Here is a 25,482-nt window from a genome sequence, read left to right on the forward strand (position 1 = left end):
GGCTTTCCCGCTGTATCTCAGGTCTCTCTTGGAAGGCTGTCCTTACAGCTTCCCAGAGTTTGTAAGCACTAAGGCTATCTGATTCCTCGAAGTGCTCTCTGGCTTGTGCAGATATTGTACTGTCGATTAGGCCGTGTAGCCAATTATTCTGAACATTCCAGTATTGTGAAATCTTCAAGCGCTCTGGCCGTGGTGAAGTCTCTTGCCTTTCCAGGATAATCTTCTCAACACCTACTTGGCGGGCTACCTTTAGGATGGCTTTGCTCCATGCTAGGTAGTTGCTGGCTCCAGCCAGGGTCATAGGCTTCTTCACCGTCTTCGTGATCTTCGTGAATTGGGTGATTGCTCTGCCGATTCGCGTATTTGTGTCTATAAGGTTGCCGACATATTCTTCTAGTTCCTCATCAGAGTCTATTTCTCGGTCCTCTTCTTCTTCTTGTTGAGCTTCGTGCTCTAGGTTCTCCTGCATCGTTGCAGGTGCGTTTGCGGTGCTTGCTTGGCCTGATAGGAGGTTCACTTGCTGTGCTAGCTGTTGTACTGTCTCCTGTTGCCTTTGCATCGACTCCTGTTGCTTTTGCATCATCTCCTGTTGATTCAGCATCATTCTGCGCAACATTTGGAGTTCACTCTCCTCCCTAGGCTCCTGCTCGTCGTTTGGCGGGCTGCCTCTGAGCCTACTCGACCGCCTAAGCTCGGTTTGGGGTGTAGGGAGGTTTGTTGGAGCCTCCCGGTCAGGAGTTCGGTGCTCCGGTTCGTCCGTACGGTTCACCATGGCTTTGGCGTTGCCAGGTGCTCGATTTGCTTGCTAGGTGCGTTTAGCAGGCGTTTCGCTCACTCTCTGGTCGCGTGCCAGAAAGCTACAGGGTTCAACTCGCTTCCCAGCTCGGTGCTAGAAAGCTACAGGGGTTGCACGTATAGGAGGCGTCTATCTCAACGTACGCTCTCTCTTGTGCTCGTAAAACCTCGTTATCCACAAGGATAACCGTTCAGGATGTTGATCGTAAGCTTCAATATCCAATTGAGCTGTAAATCAACCTTATACGCTTGCTCTTCAGCGCAAAGGGCTATAACCTGATGGAGGACTTGTATGCTTGTCATTCACTAAGCTACCTAAAGGGGAATCTCGGCTAATCTATGTGGGTCACGTGAGCGAGGTGCTGGTTGGATTACCTAACACTGAGGCGTCCGCTGGAAATACTCTTCTCCGATTGGTCGGCTGTAGGAACCTTTCATGCGAGTATCACGTGATAAATGTATTTTTGCTCCACAGCGACGTCTCCCATTGGCTGGTGGCTGGAAAAACGCGGGTTGTGCCACGACTCACCACCCGCCCCAATCTCTCCCATCAGTCGCAAAACACCAGCTTTTTCGTCTCAGCAAACCCCTCTCCCGCACATTCACATCTTCCTCCCTCCCTCCACATCTGCAGCTGTTTCTTCCTCCTTCACACCCATCTTCACCAACCTTCTTGGGATCTCCATTTCCTTTCCTTGGCTATCAGGTTCATGTTCATCGGTGTATCCCAACCAAGGTAGAGTCTTTACCTGACTTTTGTACAGCTGTTGGTTTCCGTTCTGTGTCATCCTTCCATTTCTCAAGCCAAACTTATTCGTCCTCTTGTCTTGCTCTACAAAACTTTTGTCAGCAGCATATCCTGATCCTGTTGCAGCCTTGCCTTGATTTTTTGTCAAGTCACTGGCAGCAACACTGAATACCACCGCCTGTTTTCTCTGGTTGACAGCATCTGGAGCTATTCGTATAATGCTCGAAGGCTTTTAGATCTTCTAAAGTCGCCCATTTCCCTGTATTCTGCCTTGCGCGGACCTTATTGTTGTCATGTTCCGGGGCTTTTAACCGTCCAAGGACTCGTTTTCACTCTCTGAACTTGATTTCACAGTCTGTTCTTCCTTTTAATCATCCCTTGAGAGAATCTCTTTTTCTTTTTCTTTTTTTTTTTTTTTTTTTTTTTTTTTTTGTGAAGGGGGTTGTGAATTCCAACTTCCGCCAAGATCTCAATATTTATCGAGTGCGCCTGCCACTCAGCGCAGGCGTATTGCGAACGATGGCAGATCAAACCGGATCTCCTCATAGCTCGGGCTCTTCTTCTTTCGATCCGTACTCGGCGGATTCCCCGGAAGGCCCGATGGAAAGCCTGGCAAGGAGCTTGGGCCAAGTTCCAGAATCGTTTGGCCATCAAGAACAGATTCCTGATGATAAGGAAAATTTTACTCCCAATTCGAGAGAACCTGATGAGCCTTCGAATCGAAGTAACGTTTCTCCGGAATTCCCAGACCAGGACGTCTTGACGGATCGACAACTTCGAAAAAGGAAGCGTGTTGCCACGGCCAATCAACCCGCACAAGAGAAAGATTCTCATTGGGAAAACGGCGACGGATATAGTTTTACTGAGAATGACCCCCAGTACCCCGCCGGTTCTTCTCCGCCGGAAGGGAACAAACGCCTCAAGTTCAATGGGCCTTCTTCCGAAATGCCGGAAAATGCTCTGGACAAATCAAAGCTTCCAGGGGAAATTTGGCAACATGTTTTTAGTTTTCTTCCACCCACATCCCTGGGCCGTGTTCTTCAAGTGAACCATGTCTTCAAGGACCTGCTAACTGCAGACGTGACAGAGTTGTCTGCTAAGGGCGCAACTCCTCGTTCATTAAAGTATGTTCATCCAAACTCTATTTGGTCTTCTTCTCGAAAGACCTTTCATCCTGGCATGCCCCGTCCGCTCTCGCATCTGTCTGAGCTGGACATGTGGCGTCTTGTTCGCGGAACTGCCTGTCAGTTTTGCAATAAGTCTGGTTTTATCTCTTCGTCCGACAATTCCGTATGGGAAAACGGCCCCGGTATTAATGGGGTACGGATCATCTGGCCGTTTGCTGTCCGAGCCTGCAGCGAGTGTATTCATAATAATTGCGAAAAGGTTAGCGCTGACCCAGGACCGACTCCTTTGCTGTCACTCTTTCTAACCGGAACGTAGGAAATGGACCTTCTTTTCTCTTCCACTGTGCCCACTCTTCTTATTCCTGCTATTCCGTTTGCATTTTTTACCCAATCAATGCATTTTGTGTCTTCCGTCGTCCTTCGGTCAAACCAGCCTCCATCGGGTCTTAATCTAACTAAGTTCTACTTGAAATCTCATATCGAGGCGATGAGAAGCAAATTCGAGGAAGTCAAAGCCCTAGGAGCCGCAACAGCCGAGGAATGGGTTAAGGGCTTAGAGGGGAATGGAAAGGAGAAGATTGCTGATTCAGCTAGATGGGAGCAATGGGAACTTACAGGCGGTTTTCGTTCTCTCATCACAGCCGTTACCTCCCACTCTGGTCGGCCTAATATGGATTACATGGAGTCTGGTGGTCCCGGTTCCCACACCATTGGATCCAATTCTTCTCTTTCAAGCCCTCCTGGGGGGAACTTTCCTAGCCGCCCTAGACGGTCTTCAAATACGCATGGTAAGCCACCTCAAGTGAATTCCCATTGATGGCTGTTTGCGGCAGCCCGGCAAATAGCTGCATTTCTGTCCTTATCACGGAGCTGTTGGAGTTTTGCAGATTTTTTTGAGGGCTCTGCGGGACGGTTGGGCTACATGTAACAACATGACACCAAAGTCTTGTGTCGCCTCTTCTTTTCCTTCTCGTTCACTAACTTCTTGTGTAGCAAAGTCAGGAAATGTTCCAATGCAACAAGCATCCCATCATCGATCTGAGCGCAGCATTCGCGAAATAAACGAAGCAAAAGCCAGCAGGAAGGCCGAAATTGAGCGGAGGTGTGCTGAACTCGACCCACCCCTGAGTGCAGCTGTCTTAAGCCATATGGACTCTTTTCAAGCAGCTATTCAGATTCCTAACCCCTTTACTGATCATGCCTGGGACATCCTGAGGCCACGTTTACTATCCCAGAGAGAAGTCGCTGAGCGTCGCGAACAAGAACGCATTAAACAAGATAAAATTCTTCAAGCCAAATCAGAAGAACGGCGACAACAAGAAGCTCAGCTGAAGGAAGCTAAGGACTTACTCGACAAAGAATGGGATGAAATTCAGAGGCCTATTCGCGAACGCATGGCAACATACGCTGATGAAATCATTCGCGAAGGTTGGCGTGATGGCGATGGAGTGACTAAGGACAAGTGTCCTAAATTCGCGGCAGATGTTCTGATGTACGTTCGCAACAAATTCTACAGTGACTTGGTGAAAGAAGATGCCATGGCTCGTAGTCTCGGCAAGCCAATTGAGGAAGACCGTCCTGGCGCGCCGCCGAAACGGAAGCTTATCTTGGAAAACATGAAATGGATCTTCGACCAGAAGATCAAACCTCTTACAGACCCACACCAAAAGGAGCTATTCCTTTGCAACGGCTGTGAGAATAATTCCAAGTACTACGGCTTCGAAGGAGTGGTCCAGCACTACGCCGCAAAGCATACCAGTGTCCTCAGCCTTGGTAGTGTTGTTGTACATTGGCGTGCAGAGTGGCCGGAGCAGCCTCCCTTTCACCCAAACCCAAACGCAGCTCGGGCTTTGATGTTTGCGATGCCTCGACCGACTATGGGCCAGCCTAATCTAGGCTACCAAAGCAATCCAATTGGGCCGGATGCTTACCCGCATATGTCTCCCGCGCCTTACCGAAGAACTCCATATACCCCCTACGCATATGGATCTGGACCATATCGCCCCCCTTCTCCTGCAGGTTCACAGTACTATCCCCCTCCGCAGGGAAGCTATGCATATCCTCCACCGCAGGCTGGCTATCCTCCTAATGGACCCTATGATCCACATACTCAACCTCCACCGCCAAATCCTGTCTATGGATCCCCATACCCTGGCCCAGGTTATCCCCCACCGTATCATGGTCCTGATGCAAGGGCTCCGGTGCCACCACCACCCGCGTATCCCCCTCACTATGGCTCCCAGCCACATATTCCTCCATATGGAGTCCCCTATTCTTCCAATTCCCATGCGCAGCGACCCGGGGCCCCTCCTTCTAATTCCCACAAATCCAACCCCAACAGCCAAGCTTATGGGTTCTATCAATCCCAAGTTGATGAGCTAGCGAAGAACGCTCGGGCTATTTGGAACGGCACGTCTGGTATTAAAGATCTCCCCCATAACGTCCGGGCTTTCGTGTTGCTGCACCATGTCGTCAGTCGATTTTCAGAACGTTTTGGCCACGAACCACCTCTAGCTCTCTTTTCGGACGCCCTCAGTACCCACCCACAAATGAAGCCTATCAAGAACCTATGTGGCCTGGTTTGCAAATCATGTTCAAGCGCCCACGCGTCCCATGGACGTCGCGGTCGTGGGCATGATCGGAAGCCTTTTAATTTACCTGCCATTATCAGCCATTTTCTCTCGGTGCACCTAACTAGAGATGATCCGCCACCCGACTGGAAAACGAAAATGATAGCTTTACCCGATGACGCCACTATATCTTCCCTAAATCAAACCCCAGGCATGGATCAAGCAAAGTTCCAATTAGTCACAGCTGCCTTTCCTTGGGTATTCGGTTCTAACGCCTCCAAAGCTTCGTTCAACGGTGCAACAACCAAGGATAATAGACCAGCGCTGAAGAAAGGTCAAACAGGAGCTGGTCGTGCTCACCCAACTGAGGAGCATACCAAATATCCTGAAGCGCGAGTTGCTGAGACCAAGCCTGTGGCACCAGAACCTCATCGCGCGCGCCTCGAGGTAGCTGTTGACGATTTCCCCAAGTTTATGGAATCCCCATTGGGTGATGGTATCAAACCTGTTGAACCTCCAAAGGACAATGAATATGATCCTCATCGACCTGCATACATCGAACCAGTGCGTGATCAATTCGGTCGGCTAGACAGTCGTCGCCCGCGAGCCAAAAACCTAGCAACAGCTCCGATTCAAGATGGACGTCTAGACGACCAAAGTGGCGTAGTTCCGCCGCCCGAACGACCGAGCTCTGAAATTCATCCCGACACTGCCAGGCTTGCCCACCGACCCGCAGCGATGATGGAATCTGACAAACGCCCGTATAAAGAGAGGCTATCCAAGCCTGAATTGGGTGGAACTGAGGCAGCGACTGGTATTATTGTTGATGCTCGTGCAGACATGGAGCACCCTGCTACACATACCAGAAATGTGTCAGAGGATGGGGAAGTCCCTGAGCCCCTTCATCCCCAAGGAGGAAATGGCAAAACTGGCTCTCCGGTTGAAGAATTGAGCGCAGCAGAACGCTTTCTCAGCAGTTTTGTGCCTGGCCAAGATCCGGAAGAATACAAGTCTGGCACCGGGGACGCTGATCGATCGAACGACCCGTCTAGGGCCAAGTGGCTGGACCCTGAGGACATGGATGAGCGTCGCTGGCGTGCTGATGCTGGTGGAGCAGGAGAAGGCAGTGTAGTTGGCGATATCTCTCGAAGTGCGAGACATAGTTGGGGTGCTCGAACAAATAGTCCTGCTACAGCGCGAGGATATCGCGAGTTTGACCAGCGCTTAGATCCGCAGGATAATACCGGTAGACGTGCGGGAGCGATGTCCCCAGACACTGGAGAACCGCGACACGGAAGGCGAGGCGTTGCTTATTCGGAATCACGTCACCAGCCCGACCACCATGCACGTCGTCCTCAAAGCAGATTCGACAGGTATGAAGCCCAACGGCAAGGATCGCTTCGACCTCGATCTCGATCTCCAGCAGTCCATGATACTCTTCCGCTTGAACCAGCGTATTATCGTGATCGAAGCCCAAGAAACCGGTCCAGGCGACCAGTGTATCCGGATTATCCTCCCACCGAGGCATACTATGATCGTGTCCCTCATGAACAGCCTGCCCCGTATACCCGGGCACCTCCTCATCCGCAATACCAATATCTGGACGACCCCAGGTATGCAGATCGGCCGTACGACGGTACGGTGGAATACATTCCTGTTCGCGTCAGTGGTCGCGAATCACAAAACCCTCCCACCTATTACATTGAGCGCCCTGTACATCGTGACGCTCCAAAAGAGTATCTTGACTATGAGATGGAGTATCGACGACAGCCTGTTTACGAAGACCAGGGGCAATATTACTCTCCAGAAACTATTCCTGCACCTGGGCCTATGCCGCGCCGCGCCCGGTATCGTTAAAGAAACGGTTCTTGCTCCATTACGCGTGATCAAGAATACCATTTTCAATTTACGTTTTGGGCTCCAGCTGTTTGGCTCCGCTGGGGCTCTTTTTTTTTTTTCTTTTTTCTTTTCCCTCCACCGACCTATTTCTCTCGACAATTTGTATATGTGTAATGACTGGATACAGCAGAATTAGTTCTGTGGTAAAAAGTTCTTCCCATCTTCTCTAAGTACCAGGAGAAAAGATGTCACCATCTCTCCCTTCTCTGTTCTTATTGTTCGACTGTGATCTTTCGCCGATGCCTGAACTTTTTTTCTGGCTTGTCCCTTGCCAAAAATATGGAAGGTGGGCTTTTTCTACAACCTTCCAGAGGCGCCTTACTTTCCACGGAGTTGGTCTGCTGACGCCGTGATGTATGGGCCGCTTTTACTTCTTCTCGATGTCATACTATATCAGCGCTGACGCTCCTTTTAACTTTTCATGAAGGCACAGAACAAATCGGAAGATTTGTAGTTTTTAGCTGTGGCCGATGGAGCGTGCAAAGGGGGTATAATGCATGTGAGGTGAAGCTGTGTGCTTGTTCCTTTCTTATTTTCTCGGCTTTTCTTTGAATCGAGTCCTCGTTTTCTTGTTCCTTGGCCTTGTTGCCCGGAATTGCTCTGTTCTCGTATCAATAAGTACTGATCTCAAATTGTGTATTATTACTATTATTATTATCATCATCATAATTGTGTGGGAATCTTATTTTTTTTAAAACACTTCCTGCTGTGTATTTACGTTCTTCGGGGTAGGTTTTGCCCTTTGCCATGTAATAACAAAAGCTGCCATTTCTTTATATGGTCGTAAGTCGATCCTACAATATCTTCTCTTCGTCAAGCCGTTACTCAGCAGTCAATCGTGGATCCCAGATACGCCCTTTGACGTCATGTGCATGCTTGGATTGTTGATGGAGCGGAGGCCATCAGCGACAAGGACGAATAGAGATGCACCGCCTCTGGGTTCGCTCTGGTTGCAATGGTTCTTGTTACTATTCCTCGTAGGATGAGAGTAGATCCCCGCTGGATTGCTGTCTCTTCCAACACACATGGATCCTTTCTCTCTTGCAGCAGTGGGTCATATACGAAGGAATATGGCAGGGGAACTCGGGGTCATACTGATGTGCGGAGTCTGCGTGATACAACGACAACGGCTCCATTCGCCAAGTGAGCCGTGAGTCACCGTTGACAAGGAGTTTCTTCAAGTTCGCCACGCAGCTTGCCGTTGTTGTCGAATGTAGCAACGATTTCTCCCCTGGTTCTCGGCGAGACCCGTCAGCCCCAAGAAGCTCCAAGCGGTGAGCGCCTGGCTTGTTGTGGGGGAAATAAGTTAGTTTTAGTGCCAAACCTTGCAAGCTGACTGCGGCAAACGCCACCAAAAGCTGCGTAGCCAGCTGGCCGTTGGCGAGTAGAAGCAGTCGCCTGGCATCGGCTGCTGGATCTGGTGCAGCACCGCTTCTCATTTCAATAGCAGCGTGACGCCTTTCTCCTGGGCAATTGCTCTCTATCTGAAAGGCCATTCGCTCGTTTTGTTGCATTCGATGGCTGAACCATGTCGAGACCAAGCATTCGAACCGTCCCACTGGAAAATGCCCGACCCACACGAAGACGCGACGACTTATGAGTCTGACGATAAGAATGGCATTGCAACCCAGGATTTATCCTCAGGTTCTGCCAACAGCGACGGCAAACAGTCCCACGAAAACATGGACGGCACTCCAGACGACATCGACCCCACTAACAGCGGAGGCTCACCCATCCTTCCCCGCGATCGACAACGACGAACAGCTACCTACGATTATGCGTACGAGAAGTCCGTGAGCCATGCAGAAGCCAAGCTGTTCTACCAGCGTCACCAGTTGGCATACCGACCAGCTGAAGGAGACACACCTCAAAGCCCTTCTTTACCATCAAGGGCGTCAGGAGCTCCCCCGTCGAACTCCTTCGAGCTTGATTCTCCTACCCGAACTGCAAGTGCCGCGTCCCGCCTGAGCAAGCAAGGCGAGTTCCTCCCACCACCTTCTCAGCACATAACGTCCACCCCGCTTGCAACGACTACCCTTCGCAGAAATAGCCTAGCTGCTGCAAATCAATCTGCCCGAGGGTACTCGCTACACCATGCACCTCTCCATGAAAACGAATCGCGTTTGCTTGCGTCGCAAGGAATACATGGTGCTGGGGCAGGATTTGGGGTTGGACAAGGAGCCGGTGGCTTCGTCGCCAATGATGATGCAATCACGGCTGAATTGGGCGTGATATGCCACAAGATTCAGTCTTTGCTAGATACCCGCCGTAAGTATATCAAGCTGTCGATGCAACGGTCCGAGGATAACCCGCGAGACGACCCGAGTTGGATTATCTACCCTCCACCACCAGAGCCCGCTTGGGGATACTATGGCGAGCCAACGGGCGCAAATAGTATGGCGAACAGCATGGTGATTCCTACCGAGAATGATGGAGTTGAGAATGATGGCATACCTCCTTCGCCAGCACGCAAGAGAAGAAAGCCGGGACAGAATATTGGCGAGGATTTTGACATGGATGACCTTCTACCTTTACCGGAAGCGTCATCTATGGTTTTTAAATTGGATGAGAGCAGCGTTTATCAGGTCTATGATACCAAAGAGGCCTGTGAACTGAGCCAGCCAATAGTTCAAGTCCCGTCGTTGAGGGACTTCTACATGGATCTGGACACAATCATTGACGTTTCAACCGATGGCCCTATCAAGTCGTTTGCATTTAAACGACTCTCATATCTGGAAGGGAAATTTCAGCTACATGCGCTGTTGAATGAGTACCAGGAGATCGCGGACAGCAAGAAGGTCCCTCACAGGGACTTTTATAACGTCCGAAAGGTGGACACTCACGTTCATCATTCAGCATGCATGAATCAGAAGCATCTTTTGCGGTTCATCAAGAGTAAAATGAAGAAATCGCCCGATGAAGTCGTCTTGTTTAGAGATGGAAAGCATTTGACACTCCGAGAAGTCTTCGAGAGTATTAACCTCACAGCCTATGATTTGAGCATCGATACCCTTGACATGCACGTACGTCTCTCCAATTCGCAAGCACACATCTTCGCGGGCCATAGCTGATAGAGAAGAAACATAGGCACACACCGACTCCTTCCATCGCTTCGATAAGTTTAACCTGAAATATAACCCTATCGGGGAGTCTCGACTGCGAGAAATATTCCTCAAGACCGACAATTATATCAAAGGCCGATACCTGGCGGAAATTACTAAAGAAGTAATTTCCGACCTTGAATCGAGCAAGTACCAGATGGCCGAATGGCGCATTTCTATCTACGGTCGCTCCATGGATGAATGGGACAAGCTTGCCGCTTGGGTTGTAGACAATAAGCTGTTTTCTCCCAATATCCGATGGCTAATCCAGGTTCCACGATTGTATGATGTTTACAAGTCGAACGGTATTGTTGATGACTTTGACGCTATCATCCAGAATGTCTTCCAGCCGTTGTTCGAGGTGACACAAGACCCGAACAGCCACCCGAAGTTGCATGTCTTTTTGCAGAGGGTTGTCGGATTCGATAGTGTCGACGACGAAAGCAAGGCTGAGCGGCGACTCTACCGCAAGTTTCCAATTCCCAAGCAATGGAACACTAAGCAGAATCCGCCATATAGCTACTGGATCTACTTCATGTTTGCAAATATGGCGTCGTTGAATACCTGGAGGAAACGACGTGGTTTCAATACCTTTGTACTGAGACCGCACTGCGGAGAGGCGGGTGATCCTGACCACCTTGCATCCGCGTTCCTTTGCTGCTTCGGAATCAGCCATGGCATTCTGCTTCGCAAAGTGCCATTGCTGCAGTATTTATTCTACCTTGACCAGATCGGGATTGCCATGTCTCCATTGAGCAACAATGCACTCTTCCTTACCTATGAGAGGAACCCCTTCGCTACATTTTTTAGAAGGGGTTTAAACGTGTCACTCTCCACGGACGACCCGTTACAGTTTGCTTTTACCAAGGAGCCACTGATTGAGGAATATGCCGTTGCAGCGCAAATATATAAATTTAGCGCCGTGGACATGTGTGAGCTGGCAAAGCATTCTGTTGACCACAGTGGGTTTGAATTAAGCCTGAAGCAGAGATGGTTAGGGCAGAACTGCCATTTACCAGGTGTGGCTGGTAACAATATGGCCAAAAGCAATGTCCCTGATATCAGGGAGGCGTTTAGACACGAGACTCTACTCGGAGAACTTGGCTTGTAAGACCCCAGACATCCACCTGGACGAGAGTTGGTGAGATTACTAATTAGCCCGCTCATTAGGATGGAGAGATATGCTTCCAGGCCGGCAACCCAGCCGCAAACGCCGAAGATCGTGGCGCTTAATAAACAGCGGCAAGCCACGCAGGCTCCGTCGCCAAGCTTGTCTGGCAAGACCAGCTCTGCCAGCGTTCCAGCAACTTCACTCCCCCAACCGTCCTCGAACCAAGGCGGATATGAGTCTGTAGGTAATGCATCGTCCCCCAATTTTCCAACGAACTCTGCACGGTTGCCTCCCGGGGCGCCACATACGGATTCATACACACAGACCAATGCGGCCGCTGCCAATCATAACAACGTCAATACCCAGGGTATCCAACAGCAACAAAGCTGGGACATGAAGCAGACGTGGCCCTCTTTAGTGACCTCCGCGCCTGCGCAGGTCACATCTGTTCCACAGGAGGTGGTTTCACCATCCGGCCTAACAGGACCATTGATGGAGCAGAGAATCTTCCCTGGGATAGTGCATGCGCGGGTGAGACGCAACAGCAGCTTGCATGATGTCGACGAAGCTGCGGGCATCAGTCAGGAAACGACTATAGAGGAGGAGAAATCGAACGAAGATCAGAGTAACGGGGACGATGTCGACGAGGATGACAGTCCTCAGTTTGAAGAGCAGCAACCAGCGTGGCTGAGGGTGGAGGATCACAATGACGATGAATAAATTTTTGCTTAAGGGGGGATTATGACACCTCATTTGACCTTAATTTCGGTTGGCTCTTGTTATGTTTCAGTTTTAATTCTCCTAGGCTATGTTTCCACGCGTGATTCTATGAGTGTGTGGTTTTGCAATGATTATTCTGCAGCGAGAGTAGAGTTATGGAACTACTACTATTACTACTTGCCACAGTAGATAAACAATTGTATGGAGTTTGGCTGGTTTTTTCTTTTTTTTTTTTTTTTTTTTTTTTTTTTTATTATTATATTATTTTTATTTTTATTGATTCAATCCATAGTTCTCCCGCAGCAGCCAAAAGCTGAAAGCCCCTCGCCCCTGGCTTTGAGAGGGAGAGGGTAGGTTTCGAAGACCCTCAGCAGAAGTCCACTGGTTATTCCATACTACACAGTTACCTTGGAAATTCGATTGATCAGCCGTGCAGCGCGTAGATTTGTACTAACGAACAATAAGATTTCGGTGGATTGTCTGAGATTTTTCGTGGCAATGTTCCCGGGCGAAAAGACACCGGACATCGGCAGAGATCTAAAACCAGTAAGGGGCGATCGGGCCATGGACCCGATCTCCAGAGAGGATGCACACCACGTACCATACACAAATAACCACAGCACAATGCCATGCAGCGCGAGGTGCGATCGAACGGCCGGGCGCATTGATTGACGCCGTCAACTGCGATGTCGTGCAGCCGCTTTCGGCGATGCGCCAATTTCCAGCGCAAGGCGATGACGTTTTCGGGACCCTGAACCGTGACGAGGCTAACCCGCACTGAGACTAGTGGTGGCTAATAAGGCTCGTTAGTCAGCGGGTCATCCCACCCCCCTTGGCAGTGCTGTGGGGATACTTGGACGGTGAGTGATTTATTCTTAGCAAGCGTGTCTTTTTCGGTGCGGTCTGGGTCAAGGATTGCCAGCAAAGGAGCTGCGAGCGAGTCTGGGCCTTGTTTTTTTCCCCCTTCAGCTTCAGCTGGCCGACCGAGCTTCATTAGTTACTGCCATCGCCAGGCGAGGAAAAGGGGGTCAAGTTGTTGCGCTATTTGTCTTTGCTTCTGCTCTTCCCTTTGCCTTTCTTTGACGAGATAGTTACTGTTGCACGGCCTGTTTGTTCTGTGAAGGACGAAGCCGTCACTCGTTTTCGAAGAGCTGCAGATTTTAATTTCTTTTTCGTGACTTCGTGGTCGTCATTACTCACCGTCTTCCCAGGGCCTGAGTGGGTCGGCTGCCAGCACCTAATCCTGTTGTTTCAACAGCGACAACAGAATCAAGATAGTTACTCCCTCCGGGCCGCTTTCGGAGAACTGATGGGATTCAATGATGTTCGCAGGCGACCTCACAACGATCACCACTGCCACGTTTGCCCTGTCGATTTCGCTCACCACGAGTCGCCGATCCGAGGACTAGAGGATCACCACACACACCAGAGGAGACGGAAAATCTTAATATAATGGAAGAGACCACGAAGGAGGGACATAGCACCAGTGAAACCATCGAGTCGGGGTCGTCCGGGAGCTTGCCAAAGAGGAAGTTTGCGCCGCAGCTTGTCGAGTCAAGCAGTCGATCGTCGAGAAAACCGGAAAACCACCGTTCCGGTGCCCCCGAACAGTCACAACCTCGAAGCCGGATAAAACCACAGCTCATCGAAACGACCAAGGATCATCGCGGCGGAAAGCCGGGCAAATCCCATAGCGGAAACCTATCCCTGAAGCAACAGGAGGGCAAGGCAGGCAATGCCACCGTGCCTGACCCGAAATCTTCTCCCAAGAAGTTTACACCTCAGCTCATCGAAACTGCAAAACGTTCCTACAGACAGGCTGGTCCAGACAGCCCCTCCACATTACCCCAAAGCCGAAATCGGATCCGAATTGCAGGATGGAGCATCCCGTTGAACCCTCGTCCGGAGCACGAGGAGGATTCTCGGTTTTCCTACGCAAATCTTGTCCGTCGTCGGGACAGCAGGAGACATTCGTTTCGAGTTCCCGATCTTCCTGCGATACCGTCAAGCAGCAGCGATGACTCTCTCCCTTCCCCGGTGACTTCGTTTTCTACCACTCCCACATTCACTACGGATAAAACCTCGCAGCCATGCAACGCGCAAGTTCCATCTCCCGATAACACCGGTGGGCCTTTTATGGATGTTGATTTTTATTCTTTACCCGCTCGAACACGGGAAAGGCTGTTGAAAGAGCGAGCCCTTGCGGCTTTCCCCAATGAGCAGGTGTACCAGCCGGTCGCGCATTTTGCGATCGACAAGGAGGACGATGATGACACGGTCGACGATGATAGCAGTGTGGAGACTACGTTTAGGAGCATGACTCTTGATCTGGCAAGATTCCGACGGGAGTCTAGTGTGGATTTAACATGGGAGCTGGAGGAGATGAGACGACATAAAGAAGAGTCAGAAATGCGGGCTAGAGAGAAACGCTTCGCCTCCGGCCACTCCCCGTTCTCTGCTGCCGCATTGGCAGCCAAGAGAATGATGGAGGAGGCCAGTGCTATGGATGGCATCACTGGTGGATGGCAGAAAGGTGCTGATGCGACGAACAAGAGGCGCGCTGTACGCCCTCCGATGTTGGGCGGTGATATTATTTTTCCCCAGTGCCAGTCACCGCAGACTACGCGGTGCGAGACTGACCAGACACCGACTTCCCACAAAGACGACAATGGCGGTGCACCTGAGCAGCAGGTTAATTCCCTCTGGATTCCCGAAGTTCACTGCGATCTTTGTGACGAACCCGGTCTATGGAATGGGACATGCAAGAGGCCTAGCGGGACAAATTTATCGGCCCTTTCCTCCGCAAATAAAGCCGTCCCTGAAACTGGCCCTGAGGATACAGACTGTGAAAAGTCTGTTACCGCTACTGGACTTTGTACGAACAATCTTGCTATTCCACCTACAAAGTCGCCTCGTCCCCAGGACAAAAAGAAGTACGAAGACAAGCAAGCTTTGGAAGAGGAAATAAATCAGGAGTTTAACGATTCTTTTGTCACACAGATATACAACTATCTCTCGCTTGGCTATCCTTGTCTCGCACGCGATTATGACGAAGAATTCAGCTCTGTTACTGGAATATCCGTTGAAGAACTTCGGAAAGATGACCAGCATGCCAATGCGAAAGGTTATCTGGGTGCTCCCGAGGGACCTTCAGAGACCGACGGCAAGTGCATGCGGTGGACAGCCCTAAAGTTGTATATTCACGAATGGGCACGCCAGCAGCCTAGGGCGACCAGTCCGGGATCTGGTCTTGAGGGCTGGGGTGTCAGAGCAAGAGGGAGCTGGGCGGTATAATCCCAGTCCTTGGCACGCCTCATTTCTACGGAGTATTGTTTTTCCTTTTTTTTTTTTTCATTTGGGCTCCTGGGTTGGGCTAGGTTGCAAAATTTTATTTGGCCACGGTGTTTGGCGACAAGTTCTATTAAAGGGTTTTCGGCTTGCTGTTCGATAAATTTCCTTACAGCGACACGAATTTCTTGACTAAGTGGGTTTTACGATTCTCGATCTGCAGTTTTATATCCTCCCAGTGTTTGTGGCAAAAGATCTTTATCGGTTTTGGCGATTCCCCTTGATAGCAAAGGTGTTGGTGCCTTGTCCATTCTGTCCTGATCGCGCGGCGTATGGGATCTGGTGTGTTTTTGTTTTCACTTCTAGACTGGCATTGTACTTTTCAGTTTTTATGAAGGGATGCTTCATCAATTGAAGCGACTCGAATACAAGCGCAACCCAGATAAATTCCTACTTGGGACCTTGGGAATGGAACCTCGTGTAACACTCGCTAGAGAGACAGGGAATGTCTTCCTATTTTGGATATTGCTCAATATTGCTTAGGGGCCTCGTGCGGTTCCTCTGCTCTTCTCTCGAGCTAGCCAGGACCGCCGACCCAGAGGCGATTTTGACCAAGTCAAGCTTGAAAACTCCGTCAGCCAAATCTCTCGTTGGTGATTATTATCATTATTCTTGTCCATTGCTATTATCATTATTATCAGAATAATATATTTCGAGGAAAAGGGCAGAAAGAAGACGTTATTTGTATTGACAAGAGGGAATGTTGCCTTTGTCGACCTTGTCCCATCATCAAAAATAAGTCAATTATTCCGCTGTGTGACAACACGAAACTGCTATCTAACCCTCTCTTCCAAAATCACCATGGCTGCGCGTTGAAGGAAGTCGGGCGCCAGAAAGACTGGGTGTAAAGCAAAGCCAAACATCAGAAAGATATCGCAAGGTGAGCCAGCTACTTATCAACCACTGTCCTCAACCAGATGGGCGAACAAAATCAGGGGGGATTAGTTAAGTTTAAAAAAAGGAATTTGGGCCGACTTACTCCGTACTCCGTACTGCCAAAGCACATTCAACCCATACTCTTTATTCAGCCACAAGACCTTATGTCTTGGTTGACTTTGCCTTTCCATTCAGCCATCGCCTGTACATTCCTAGTTTCATCCGTCCATCACACTGATATGGCGGTTCTTTTTGATCTGTACTGGTCCTACGAGCCGGACTCCAACTTTTGAATGGCTGCAAAATACAATCAACCTCGAAGGTTGTTGCAATGATGCCATAGGAGAAAAGGTGGATTTCCCAATGTCGCCTGCTCTACTAAGGGCTATCCACAACTGCCAGAAAATTTCTTCCCCAGGGACCTATTGGAGGCTCCCCAGTGACTATGGCTTCACTGGTTTTATAGAGACTGCGCTGTTGATGAGCTCCAAGAAGATGTTCAGATTACCAAGCCAAAAAAGTAAGAGAAGGGTACTCGTTTTACCTTCATACAAATTGTCAGCTTTTTCAACTGACCTTCTCACACCAGGGCTCCAGGCTAGTTATTTGCGGATACGCTTATTGGACAATGAGCTCACGGTTCTTGTTTTAACTCCTTTTAATGATATGCAAGTTTTAGTACTCCGTACATTAAGAACAATAGACTACAAAAGGCCGTTGGTCGGTCTGAGGTCATGCCAGTACAACGTTCCCGATGTGACACTAAATGCAACTTAAAATAGGGAAGGCAAATCAGGGCCTCTTCTTTTGCATGTGGGAACTCAGGTTACATTTTTGGGCTTTGGGAACGGTGCTAGCTATCGCGAACGGGTTGGAGGGAGTTAGATTGGAGGTACCGAATCTCATAGAGCTAACCAAAACATCCTAGGTTCGATCACAACAGTCATACAGACTGGAAATGTGCAATCCAGTGACTTCTTCATGGCCACTGGTGCCTTGTAGAGGTATTTTGGAAGGCTTAATGCTTATTCCATTGTCTATCCACATAACAGTCAGCCACAAGCACAGACCACCTCGCAACGCAGGTATCCTTACCCCTCCCCCCAAGAGTGAGGCGGCAATCGCCAACAGTCCCCGGAGCTAGGGATTGACGAATGAGAGGAATCGTGTGTTTGTAGGAAAGTCAGTGAGGCAACCAAAGAAGAGCAAGCCATTCTTATGTCTTCCTATTCCTAAACGGTAGCCTCAGCAGCGGCAAGCTTGTGCCACAAGCACCAATTGCTTGAGTATGCAATCGATCTGTGTCATGGACTGGCATTAGTTAGTCTATGATATGGGAGTGGTTGATTAGCAGAGAGCTCTGTTTACCGTATCAATCATCGATGAAATTAGGAGAGGCCTGAACTCCGTACTCTGTCGTTGCTCGATCCCCTATCATTTTTTACCATTAATACCCTTTTTTTCTTTTTTCTTCCAGACAGGTGCTATCTATCATCCTGTGGGCGACTAGTACAGGATTGGCCTCCCCTCCAAGCCTGCAAATTCATACCACCTCCACGACCTGGTAACCAAGATGAACGATTGATCTCTAGATGTCAACTGCTCCGGGGACTCGAAGCTCTACACTGCCCAAACAGCGTGAGCCATCTTGCCGAGTACATTCCTCCCTCCCTTGTCTGCGCATCAAACGGATGTGAGCGGCTTCGGCTGCCGATTTCAATCATGCAACATGCGAACAGAGCTTGCACAGGATGTACCTCATCCTGCTCCGGCTTTTATGACGTGTCGGGTAATACCAAGAAATCTAGTTGCGTCCACTTGGATTCCATTGGCCGCCAGAAAATGTGTCCTTTTTTTTTTTTTTTTTCCTTTTGCGCTCTGACGGCCAGCTCCGATGCTGGTGCTATCGCAGCCTGCCCTCAAGCTATGCTCCCTTCTATCCCTGTCACTTTTGCTCTTTTCCAGCGAGGTTAACTTTTTGCTCAGACACACTTATTTTCAATATGGTTTACTCGTTTGTTTCATTTGTGATCACAATACTTTGGTCTGGTCAAGGCCGCACAAGGCTGCAGAAACTGGGTGTAAATGGCCTGACACACTTTTTGGCCTCTGGTTAAATTGCATCTCCCTTGTCTGATGACTGGTGTGCATACAAATTGGAGGCTTTGTCTACCCGTTTGTGACGTTCGTGGCCTGTGGAGAGTAGCGAATTCCAAGATACCTCACGATCTCTCAGTTTAGTTTGCCAACGAATATTTTCAACATTTTCTGCACTTCTGTCTGCTAGATTGCAAATTTCAAGCTCTACTAATACCCTTATTTCAGGCTCACAGATTTGTTATCTGTCTTGTTCCTCTAACACCCTAGGCCAGTCTACCTCAAGTGCCTCACAGAAGAATCCATCCCATCTGCTTCCTACTCCCTTTGAGTGAAACCGATCCCCTCCTGTTACCAGTGTTCTAACATTATTTGGGGCTTTTCAACTTGATCAGCATGAGTGAGCCGACTTATCTCGCCCTCACCCCTATGAATAGGATGTTGCATTCGGTTGAGCCGCCTAGACCCCCGGATGAATATTCAGTCCCCCCTGGTGGTTATGACGAGCGTCACCATCCATCAGTGCCGCCCAGATTACCCCCTTCGAGGAAAAGTAGCGTCCATGAAGCTACTCACAATTATTTAGCAGACCTGAAAATGTTGGATCAAGATACCTCCCCCTCTTGGAGAAGCACACCACCAATAGAATCTCCCGCGAGTGAAAGCGACGATGAGAACGATGCTTCTTTTTTACGGTGCGTCTTGTATCGAGATCCGGAACCGGACTCAACCTTTATACCACCTCGCCACGGATTCCAAACCGACGAAACAAACCCGCTACCGTATAGGCTTGATGAATGGCTGAGCTTCCAGTGTCCTCTCCAGCTTGCCGATGCCCACAACGAAATTTATGACGACTACCACCGCCATTTCCTTACATTCTTCGAGGACCACCAGCTAGAGAGAGTTGACAGCCCTGTGGACTCAATGTTAAATAATTGGGATAGCGACGACGAGTCGATCATATCGTCTGTAGCGTCATCCATCCCCGCTTGGAGTGGAAGTCTAAGTAACCTTACAATGCATGTCGGAGCAAGCTTCCTGGAGCTTACACCAAGACGGGACTCCAATGGCCCGTAATTAAACGAAACGTTTATGTTGACGCATTAACGGAGCGAGCCCGGCGAATTCCTGGCGTTACCACGTCGGTGTGTTTGGTGTATTTGGAATACGATCCACTATCCAGGTCCTTTCTGTACGGAATTTGTTTCAGGATTGTGGCCAGTGAGATCTTCAGCGCGGTGCTTGGTGTATAACTTTGGTCAGATTGGTTCGAATGTTTGGTTATAGAGATCCTGTCTCAGGGGTGCATTCCCAGCTGGGCATCTAAAGATGACACCACGGTTTTTATATTGTGTATTGTCCATGTCTTGGCTCCCAGTTTTCGTGCTCTGTGTTTGGACAAAGTCATGCTAATTTTTGGTTTTGAATACTCGCCCTTCATCCCTAGACATAGGTGGAGTTCTGAATCTGATATTGAGACTTCTTCCTTATGATGAACCCACGGGCCTTTCTTAGACATTAGAGTAACACAAGAGAGAAGTATTATTTGTAAACATGTCGCTATAACAGGTTCATATCCTTACCAATGTAGAAGCCAGCCTGGGGAGCTTGATAATGAAATTCGGAGAACTACTGACTCCCATCGGTTGGTGTGGGAGAATAGCGAATGGGGTAGTTCCGTCCGTTGCTGAGTGAACTGGATTGCTCGCCAACAACAGCCTCTTCACACAGTGATCATCAACATCGATATTCTTCTACTTGGCTTTTCACTTTGTCAGCCATTCACTCCATCAACCCATACCATCCTCAACCTTTTGCTTTTGTTTAAAAAAAAGCATGGTTTCACCTGTCCCAATCCCACTTACAAACCATTGAACCTTTGATACACTAGCAACAATGCCAACCCTTAAACAGCTAACCTGCCATGTCGAATGGGCTCCAACTGATATTCCCTTCAAGGAATATGGGATAGCTTACGGCGATGGCACCGTGGAAAGCTATATTGCCATCCCCTCAACGTCATCACCATTCTCCGTCAGTCTCAAGTCCAGCGGCTACATCGCCCCGGGTCTGGCCATGTTCGTTTTCATGGATGGTGTTTATCAGTGTAACAGGAACAGAGATGACCTGATTGCTACGGAAGGCAAACCCAGAGAAAAAGCCAAAGGAGATAGAGGAAAAGGAGCGCGTAAAGGAGTGAATTTTCGCGTGAGACAAAAAGAAGAGATGCGAGGTGATGGAAAGTGGATTGGGAGACCATGGAGATTTGAACCGCTGCAGATAAGTAAGTACAAAACTGGACGGATTTTGACGAATAAGGGTGTTGATATTGCGGGGTTCGCCATGATAGTTCCAGAAGTGCCAGGAATGCCAGATATTGGCCCTAAGAGTCATTTTGATCACCTTGGAGAAATAATGGTGATTGTCCTCCGCTGCGTACCAAGAAATGGCGGTGCCGATGGGCTGTCTGATGGGTCCCGAACACCAGATTCAGCCATGGCGCCGAGCCTTGATCCCAACGGTAAGGTAGCCGGCTAATAGGCCAAAGCATCAGCGGCTAACCTAAATCCAGATATCGACGCTGCGTTGAGCGATGAGGAGTTTGAAATCGCCAAAGCAAAGTATAATAAGAGTCCAGAACTGGAGCCAGCTCCTGGAGTCAAGCCCCAGCTAGAATGTGCACTGGGAGACTTTAGCATGCTTTTTGATGGCGCGAACGATGGATATTATCCATCTCATCGGTATCAACACCAACGTCATCATCATAGACATGCAAGTCAGCGATCAAGACGGACCCACGAGCGGGATGAAGACTACTGTCCAGGTTGTGACTCCGCGCACCATCGCCCACGGAACGCAGAAAATTTCACACCTCTGCCCTCGCACAGCAGCTCGGATATTCGTGGGAAACAGGCATCATATGATCCAGAGCCATCAGAATCTGGCGATAATTCTTCATTTTGCGCCAGGCATATATCTAGGACCGCACGATACTCATCAAGCCAGCAAGATCGCCCCCATAGCTACCATGATCGTTATGGCCGACACCCGGTCAGACGACATTCTCGCTCAGAACGCAGTAGATCAAGAAGTCATTCTTCGGATTATCACCCTTACAATCCCAGAGAACTGCGAGCCAATCCTTCAGGGTGGCCTCGATGCCGCCACCGACAAAACCACCGAAAACACGACCGCAATCTTTCGCTAAATTCCGAGTTAACAGGAACCAATTGTCATTGCCCCAAGTGTAGTCGTTGGAGCCAACCCACCCGTCCAAACGCTCAGGATGCACGCGATCATAGATCCTGTGAAGAATGCAATTTGATGCTAGAAACCGGCCCCGAAGTACCCAGGGAACTTTCCAGGTACCGGGGAAGGGTGTTGACCACCCACGACTACTGCCCTGAATGTGACGAGAATGAAAAGTATGAAGAACGGGATGTTAGGCACGATCAGACGTATAATTGCAGTCACCCTGGCAATCCACGAAATGAACACGATACATATTCACGCAATGGAACGAACCGAGAAGAAAAAGTTGCATACGGGACTACCATACAATCGACTTCCCAGGGCGTGCCGTCAATCGTATTGAATGTGAACCCACCGTCATGGGGTAACGAGCATTCGACCTGCAAATCCTGCGATAATCAACTCGACGTCGCTAATAACGGTTGTTACGTGATCTCAGACGGTCAAAAAGTCCCACATTATTGTAGAGGACCTCGAACTCGAGCGCCTAATGTTCGCACTTGGGAGGAGAGCCGTAATTGCAGCGGCAATTGTAACCATGTCCCAGGAGAATCCCCTCCAACTGGAGTGCAGGACCATAGCTCGGTCAGGTTAAATGGCAATCAGTCCAGCTGGCCCAATCATGGAATACATAATGGAGGTCAAGGAGGTGATCAGGATGGTCGAAAACGAACGACTGGTGAACCGGGATGGGACAATGACTCGAATGGATCGAGAAATGAAGGGCCTGGTAACAACGGATCGGGGAACTGGGACAAGAGTAGCTTGGGCCCGCAGGATTGCAACAACAATAGCGATAACCGATCCAATAATGACATGGGAGACGACTGGGCCAATGTCGGCAACAGAAACACCCATGAACAGCCAGATTGGAATAACAACGAAAGCCAGAAAAGTTGGGGTGGCGATAACAACGGTAGTACGAATGAAAGCCGGTGGGACTCTGGAAATGTCGAGAATCCGAACAATGAATCTCACCAGCAAGTTAATTGGGACAACGACAACCAATACAATGGACAAGCCCAAGACCATAATAATTGGGGGAACAGCGATAGCAACGATAATGGGAATGGTGGACACGAGAGCGGCGCGAATCACGAGTGGCACCCAGGAGGAAGCTGGGAAGATAAAAATAATAACAGCAGGAATCCTCCTGAAATCCAGGCTGCTTCAAATAATGATCAAGTGGACCCTCAGCCTGTTCCACAGCAAGGGTCCCAGCAAGCGGCTCAGCAAGGCCCCTGGATACCAATACAGCCTTATCGTTTCGTGGCACCGAATCGGCAGTCCCTTTGCGCATCCCAAGTGTACTATAACCAGCAAGATGACGAGCCACCGCTATATACCGTTCCAGAAGCAATTGCCCAAGCCAAATCGTTGTCACACCAGGTACAGCTAGGGCGAGCGCAGGATTACAGGCACAAACTGCGGGTCCCCGAATATTTGGATACGATGGACGAACCGTATGCCAAATTTGTGTTTAAGTATCGGATGCAAGGTGAGTTGAAAATTCAAGCCGCCATCCATCAACGCAAAGCTAATTATGGTATTCAGAGACTATTGAACAAAAGTTCAATGTGAAAGTCGAACGCGATCCAGAGGTGGAACGAAAGAAATTAGAAATGTTGCCTAAATCTGACATTGTCACCCAGCTTCTTCAAGCACAGGTATGGCAGACAAGATCTGAAGAATAGGGTGATATGACGGGTTAACTTTGAAACAGGGACTCATAAGTAATCAGCCCACTTTAAACCCGGTTGCTCCCGATCAACCAGAACAGTCAAGTGCAGAGTTCGTACAGTATGGTACCAATGTCGGAAACCTAGGGAGCCAAAACTCCCGGGGAGATTGGCCTTTGGATAGCAATTTTATGCCTCCACCAGCTCCGATACCTGGAGCTCCGGGCCCCAGCGTATTATCGCCTCCAGCTAATTTACCCGATTTGAACAACTTCAGCATTGACGGGACTAACAGCAATGGTGTTCCACTTCCATTACAAGGTATTTTCATGTGGCGTCATCCGTCATATGGATATCGTTGCGAGCCGGTCATGAGATTCCAATCACAGGATGAAAAAACTAGCACGGACAGCCGAGGCCATAGTCGAAAGCCTTCCGTACGTTCAGGAAGCACCAAGAACAGCATCAATAGCGGAAAGAGCAGTAGCCGGCTTACAAGCTCCGGAAACGCCACGAGGAATAGGGAGGACTCCGACCAAACGAGGGGTCACGGTAATGGGGATCCGTTTCAAAGTCGTCATTCTGGTTGCAACAGTAATACCGCAGGGGGCGCCTCAAATACCGGAGATTCCTCCCAGAGCGGTAGGGTCGTCAGCGGTTCCTCAACTGGTAGCGGAGATCCGTTTCAAAGCCGTCACGCAAATGGAAACGGCAACAGCAATACGGCTGACAAAGCTAGGTCTGGAGATCCATTCCAAAGCAAGCACAGTCAAGGTACCAATCGGGGTGGCAGCGGATTGTCTTCAAGAGGCGCAGATCCATTTCAAAGCCGCCATACTAGGGAAAACGGCAATCCCCATAAGGGTGGAGATCCATTCCGGAGCATACATACCCAGAGCAACAGCTCTGGCGCAAGAAACGAGGGAGATAGATTTCAAAATGGAAATAATCCGAGGGATCGCAGCAGCTCATACTCAGATAGGCAGAGGAACAGTTTAGGAGGGTATTCGGCGTGGAATGCCACTAGGTATCAGGGCAAGCAAAGCAGTCATGACTGGAAGCAGGATGAGGCAAGCGGAGTTGACTGGTAGAGCGTCGCGGAGCAGAGTAGATGGGAATCATGGGAGTGCATATTGACCGAGTTGAATTCACAAAGATTGTAAAAGAACCAGAGTACTCCGTTCTTCGTATGTAGTTGTCCAGACAGACACTGACCGGGCAGTGCGGTGGCTGGGCTGGCGGCGGTGAGGGGCTCGGGACGGATCAATAATTACCCGAAACTCAATTGCGACGTGAGCTCAGCTTCTCCCTGACGATCGCCGGGATATCCTTCACTTCGCTGCCTTCTGAACGGTATCCCCCAGGGCCGGAGAGCGGTTGAATTCTCGATTATCTTGTTCTTCGCACGAGCGTGGGCTTTTCAGTGCCATTTTTCTCCTCCAACAGGAGATTGAAGAAACTGAAGAGCAGCAGAAATGGCTGCCCCACTGATGGAACCTTCCTGGGTATTTGGTTGCTCTCACCTTGTAAACCAGAGGGTACCCAGTATGAAGCTGGAAATCCTTTTCAAGGCTGAATATTCCCTCGAAATTGTGTCCGGGCACTTCTCGCCTGTTGATACATTCAATCTGGGCACTCTACTTTCTCTTGGATTTTTTTTAATGGTGTCAACTTTTAGCAGATCCTAGATATTGATTTCCATTCGACGTGAGCGGGGATGAACGCATCCAGTGATGTTGACTAGGTTCGACACCACACCGAGTTTTCCGGGAATGGCCACTGATCTATTCTCCATGGCATTATAGCAGTTCACCCTTTACTTCCGTGTCTAGCTTAGAGCCTGGTGCTATGTATGTGCAAAAACTGCCTTCTGGCCGTCCTGCATTTGTTCGCAAACCAATCAAAATTAAACCTGCCGGCCGCTCAGTTTTCAATACATTGATTAATCCAAAATCCATGGCGTACAATCCCGTACAAGCAGAGACGCCTTTCCCTTTTCCAACTGATAGGCCCCTGTTTCCCAGCATAGACCATCAAACGGAGCCAAGGCCTAGATATGATATTGTTCCCCCGCCATATCCACTGCCGGGGCCCGCACGGCCGGAGATCTCTGGCCCGTTGAATCCTGCAGGCAGGAACCAAGGCATGTTTGTCAA

The 25,482-nt window shown here is 49.5% G+C and overlaps 5 protein-coding genes across 5 annotated transcripts; all 5 read left to right on the top strand.

Annotated features, from left to right (window-relative positions):
- The first annotated feature begins 1,390 nt into the window (after positions 1-1,390).
- D8B26_001040 (uncharacterized protein) lies at positions 1,391-7,765 on the top strand. The gene is made up of 3 exons (XM_003070783.2): positions 1,391-2,929; positions 2,987-3,458; positions 3,664-7,765. Exons 1-3 carry the CDS (start codon positions 2,063-2,065, stop codon positions 7,095-7,097), a joined length of 4,773 nt encoding a protein of 1,590 aa, XP_003070829.2. The 5' UTR covers positions 1,391-2,062; the 3' UTR covers positions 7,098-7,765.
- Positions 7,766-8,704: 939 nt separating this feature from the next.
- Positions 8,705-12,289, top strand: AMD1 (AMP deaminase; the record flags this gene model as incomplete). Its single annotated transcript, XM_003070782.2, has 3 exons — positions 8,705-10,162; positions 10,227-11,347; positions 11,411-12,289. The coding sequence occupies 3 exons, from the start codon at positions 8,705-8,707 to the stop codon at positions 12,069-12,071; spliced, it is 3,240 nt and encodes a 1,079-aa protein (XP_003070828.2). The 3' UTR covers positions 12,072-12,289.
- Positions 12,290-13,430: 1,141 nt separating this feature from the next.
- On the top strand, positions 13,431-15,365 carry D8B26_001042 (uncharacterized protein; the record flags this gene model as incomplete). Its single annotated transcript, XM_003070781.2, has 1 exon — positions 13,431-15,365. Exon 1 carries the CDS (start codon positions 13,524-13,526, stop codon positions 15,363-15,365), a length of 1,842 nt encoding a protein of 613 aa, XP_003070827.2. The 5' UTR covers positions 13,431-13,523.
- Positions 15,366-18,788: 3,423 nt separating this feature from the next.
- Positions 18,789-19,472, top strand: D8B26_001043 (uncharacterized protein; the record flags this gene model as incomplete). Its single annotated transcript, XM_003070780.1, has 1 exon — positions 18,789-19,472. One exon carries the CDS (start codon positions 18,789-18,791, stop codon positions 19,470-19,472), a length of 684 nt encoding a protein of 227 aa, XP_003070826.1.
- An 819-nt stretch (positions 19,473-20,291) lies between these two features.
- Positions 20,292-24,478, top strand: D8B26_001044 (uncharacterized protein; the record flags this gene model as incomplete). Its single annotated transcript, XM_003070778.2, has 4 exons — positions 20,292-20,916; positions 20,968-23,145; positions 23,202-23,314; positions 23,371-24,478. The coding sequence occupies 4 exons, from the start codon at positions 20,292-20,294 to the stop codon at positions 24,415-24,417; spliced, it is 3,963 nt and encodes a 1,320-aa protein (XP_003070824.2). The 3' UTR covers positions 24,418-24,478.
- Positions 24,479-25,482: the final 1,004 nt, after the last annotated feature.

The sequence above is a fragment of the Coccidioides posadasii genome, chromosome 1 (assembly GCF_018416015.2).
Source record: "Coccidioides posadasii str. Silveira chromosome 1, complete sequence".
NCBI classification, from domain to species: Eukaryota; Fungi; Ascomycota; class Eurotiomycetes; order Onygenales; family Onygenaceae; genus Coccidioides; species Coccidioides posadasii.